Source organism: Myotis brandtii, unplaced genomic scaffold (genome assembly GCF_000412655.1).
Source record: "Myotis brandtii unplaced genomic scaffold, ASM41265v1 scaffold482, whole genome shotgun sequence".
Lineage (NCBI taxonomy): Eukaryota > Metazoa > Chordata > Mammalia > Chiroptera > Vespertilionidae > Myotis > Myotis brandtii.
Genome location: NW_005368420.1, coordinates 399678 through 404361, shown reverse-complemented (window position 1 = coordinate 404361; position 4684 = coordinate 399678). Strand labels below are relative to the sequence as shown.

Here is a 4684-nt window from a genome sequence, read left to right as displayed (position 1 = left end):
TGAGAGGCTGGCAAGTTAGGCGGGGAACGTTGGAGTCTGCAGCAAGCAAGCCTCCCTGTTCGCTTCAGTGCCTGGCTGCCGGCCGCCATCTTGGCTGACAGTTAATTTGCATATACTCACTGATTAGCCAATGAAAAGGGTAGCGGTCGTACGCCAATTACCATGTTTCTCTTTTATTAGTGTAGATGTTCTTACTGATTTTTTGAAAGAGAGGAAGGAGGAGAGAGATAGAAACATCTGAGAAGGAAACATCAACATGAGGATCCAGCATGACATGCAGGCATGTGCCCTGATCCAGAATCTAACCAGTGACCTCATGGAGCCTAGGTCAATGCTCAATCTCTGAACCATATTGGCCTGGTTAATTTATCTACTCTTGAACCTGGGTGAATAAGGATGAAAACAGAACTGGGCACTGGATACATGTAGGTAATTTTCTTTCTTTCTTTTTTTAATCCTCACCCGAGGATATTTTTCCATTGGTTTTTTTAGAGAGAGTGGAAGAGATATGGAAAGACAGAAATATCGATGTGAGAGAAACACATCGATTAGTTGCCTCCTGCACAAGCTCCAACCAGGGCCTGAGCCAGGAAGGAGCCTGTAACTGAGGTAGGTACTCCTGACTAGAATCGAACCTGGGACCCTTGGGTCTGTAGGCCGACCCTCTATTCACTGAGCCAAACTGGCTAGGCTATTGTAGAACATTTTCTAACACAGGGACACTTTGGGGATACCTAGTCTTTAATTGGCTTAATTTTAGGGTACCAACATGTCTAAGCCATCCAAAGAACGGTGTGGGTCTGGAGTTACCAGCCAACGTGCCCATGAAAATCATACATAAAATAAGGCTGCTCTGTTGGCTTCTCCCATACACATTTTTTGGCAATGTTATAAACAAAACTTGAGAGGCTGAATTTTGATGATGTTAAAAAATTAGAGTATTGTCCCTTGTCCCATGGTCACCAGCCCATTTAGGTCTATTCTGGGGCATAGGGAAGCCAGTCCCTTGCCTATATAACAGACTGGCCTGAGAGATGTGCATATTACTATAAAGCATCATTGAGGGATCAAGAACAGCTTCAGTTTGATGACCATGTGTTACAGAGCAAGAGTTTTAGATGAGGGGAAAGGGGCAATGGAGTGTGCCCACCAATGATCTCCAAGCCCCCTGGTCTGGAACATTAGGAGTTGGCCAAGCAACGGACACAGTAGTTGGGGTGTTCCGTGTGGCACAGTTGAAGAAGGCACGGAGGTTTTGTTTCCTCTCTCAAGGTATAATCTTGCACTTTACAGTTTACAGTCTTTCTTTTTTATTACATCACCACAATATCAAAAGGACTATAGCCAAGGATCACTGAAGCTAATGATATGGAACTAAGCCACAGAAAGGACACTATCTGAAGGATAACACAGAGGTCAGAGAGACTAGAAAGGACACAGCCAGAGGTAGGCAGTACTCACCCTTTACACAGCCAGCAAACACCTGAAGCTAATCCCAGACCCTAAGGGTCTGCATGTCAAGAAGCACTGCTGCTCATGAACCCAGGCACTACATCAGCCACTGATTCACTGGGGCCATGTCAGTGACTGCCTATGTGAGGGACTCTGCCTCCTCCTTGCCTTCTCTACAGAAGAACCAAGAGGTTATGATGTATGAGACAAGCAGAGTGCTTCAGACCTGGGCTGCCCAGATGAAGGGCTTGGTACTGGTGCCAGAATCTTCACGTGTCAGGTTGGGGATTGTGCTGGTGTTGGTACTGAGTTTGCTGCCAAGCCTGTACTGTGACCTGTACTCATCCTATGAAATAGTCATTCCCAAGGCTCTGACAGTTCATGGAAGACAAGACCCAGTGGAGGAGGCTTCTTATATGTTATGTATTCAGGGCCAGAAACAGGTGATTCACCTGAAAGTGAAGACAGACTATTATATCAAGAACTTTCCAGTCTTCAGCTACCACAATGGCATTCTGGGACAAGAAATGCCTTTCATCTCACATGACTGTCACTATGAAGGCTACATAGAAGGACTCCCGGGTTCTTTTGTTTCTGTCAACACCTGTTCAGGCCTCAGGGGCATCCTGATTAAGGAGGGGAAATCCTATGGCATTGAGCCCATGGACTCTTCAAAACGGTTTGAACATGTGTTGTACACCATGGCCCATCAAGCTCCAGTCTCCTGCAGTGTCACTTCCAAAGACAGCACAGTGGTGTCCACCAGCCGACAACAAGGGAGCAGGAAGCCTGGCGGTCTACAGGAGCTGTCCTACTTGTGGTCACTCACCAAGTATGTGGAGATGTTTGTTGTGGTCAACAACCAGCGGTTCCAAATGTGGGGCAGTAACGTCAATGAGACGGTCCAGAGAGTGATGCACATCATTGCCCTGGCCAACAGCTTCACTAGGGGAATAAACACAGAGGTGGTGCTGGCTGGAATGGAGATTTGGACCGAGGGGGACCTCATAGAGGTCCCAGTGGACCTGCAAGTTACACTCGGGAATTTCAACAGCTGGAGACAAGAGAAGCTCCTCCATCGTGTGAAGCATGATGTTGCCCACATGATTGTCGGACAGCATCCTGCACAGGGTATGGGACAGGCATTTCTCAATGGTGCCTGTTCAAGTGGTTTTGCAGCAGCTGTTGAATCCTTCCATCATGAAGATGTCCTGCTGTTTGCAGCGCTCATGGTCCATGAGCTTGGGCACAACTTGGGTATTCGGCACGACCACTCAGCCTGCATTTGTAGAGACAAACCCCTCTGCCTCATGCAGGACAATATCACTAAAGAAAGTGGCTTCAGCAACTGTAGCTCTGACGACTTCTACCAGTTCCTCCAGGAACACAGAGGGGCCTGCCTATTTAACAACCCTCAGCGGCACAAAGGCCGCTTGCGGAGGGGTTCCTACTGTGGAAATGGTGTGGTGGAGGGTGAGGAGCAGTGTGACTGTGGTTCTGCCTGTTACACTGACCCGTGCTGTGACCAAACATGTAGGCTGAAGGGGAGTGCAGAATGTAGTGATGGACTCTGCTGTTTTGGTTGCCGATTGAAGAATAAGGGATTCATGTGCCGTTCTGCTTTGGGAGAGTGTGACCTCCCAGAGTATTGTGATGGTACCTCTGCAGAGTGCCCCACAGACACCTATAAGCAAGATGGGACGTCGTGCGGTAGACTGCACTACTGTGTTGGGGGTCTGTGTAGAAACCCTGATAATCAATGCATGGCTATGTATGGGGACACTGCACGGTCAGCCCCAGAAAACTGTTACATTTCAATGAACAGCAAAGGGGACCGGTTTGGAAACTGTGGCCGTCCCACCTCAGCAATGTCAAGATATGTTAAGTGTTTTGATGATAATGTATTTTGTGGGAAAATTATATGTACAAATATTAGACGGGTCCCATCCATCAAACCCCATCACACACTGATCCAGATTCCTTATGAAGGTGACTTCTGCTGGAGCTTGGATGTCTATAACATTACTGATGTCCCTGATGAGGGAGATGTGCACTCTGGCACTGCTTGTGCCCCAAACAAAGTCTGCATGAATTACTCCTGCACTGACCGTGCTGTGCTCAACTATGACTGCAGACCAGCAGAAATGTGCAATGGGAGAGGAGTCTGTAACAATGTAAGGCACTGCCACTGTGAGGCTGGCTATGCACCCCCCGACTGCAGAACTCCAGGAAATGGGGGGAGTGTGGACAGTGGTTCTCCTGGCAAAATAGAGGATGAAAATCTAAGTGAGGATGAAAGGAAAAGTCATAGTGTTGATCATGGTAATTTTGGCAGAGGTGGTGAGAATAGAAATGAAAGGAAAGCCACGGAAGAGGTTGGGTTGATAATCCCCTTTTTTATTTTCGCAGTACTTTTTTCATTTACAATTTGCTGTTGCTGTTGTTGTTTTTGTGCAATGATATTTGGTCTACTTTTTGGTGCTGGTATTGGGACTGGAAAGAATTTATTTCCATGTTCACATGAAGCTCCAGAAGAAAGTGGAGAAGCAGTTACACAAGAAGAGAAGAAGGAATTAAAACACGAAAAACCAAAAGCGGAAAATAAGTAGTGATAGGAAGAAGTCTTTTATAGCAAACTCTTCATACACTTGGTGGAAGGAGGCTCAGTAGAGCAAATGTGAAGTGGGCATTGGCAGCAGCATTGGCTCTGATCAGGACTCTAAAGACTGTAGAAATGTACTGATGTGGGAGGAGAGAGAGATGATTTTCTTCTTCTTTTACTAATTAATTACATATGCATATGTGAAATCATTTCAAGGCTTTTACTACTTTTTCCCGTTTTCACATTTCATGAAACCATTTAAATAAACTTTTCTCATGGACCATTCCTATCAATGTCTTGTCTTAATTGGGACATTTTTGAGTTACCAGCTTTTCAGTGAATGTTACCTTCTAATCATCTTTGTTTGACATATATATCTGTTTCAGGTTTTTCATCCCAATCACAACTACACATTATATTAGGAAGGTTGTTTACTTGGTTTGTTGTTCTTATTTAACTGGTGAAATATACTCATTAAATGAAAAGATTTTAAATTGAAAAGAAGTCTGGTCCATGTGGCTTAGTGGTTGAGTGTGAATCTATGAATCACGAGTTCTCGGCTGGATTCTAGGTTGGGGCATATGCTAGAGTTGGGGCTTGATCCCCAGTGGGAGGCATACAGGAGGCAGT

General features: G+C 45.7%; 1 protein-coding gene across 1 annotated transcript; it reads left to right on the top strand.

Moving 5' to 3' along the window:
- The first annotated feature begins 1577 nt into the window (after positions 1-1577).
- Positions 1578-4332, top strand: LOC106727809 (disintegrin and metalloproteinase domain-containing protein 1a-like). The gene has a single exon (XM_014547709.1). It carries the CDS (start codon positions 1578-1580, stop codon positions 4059-4061), a length of 2484 nt encoding a protein of 827 aa, XP_014403195.1. The 3' UTR covers positions 4062-4332.
- The last annotated feature ends 352 nt before the right edge of the window (positions 4333-4684 follow it).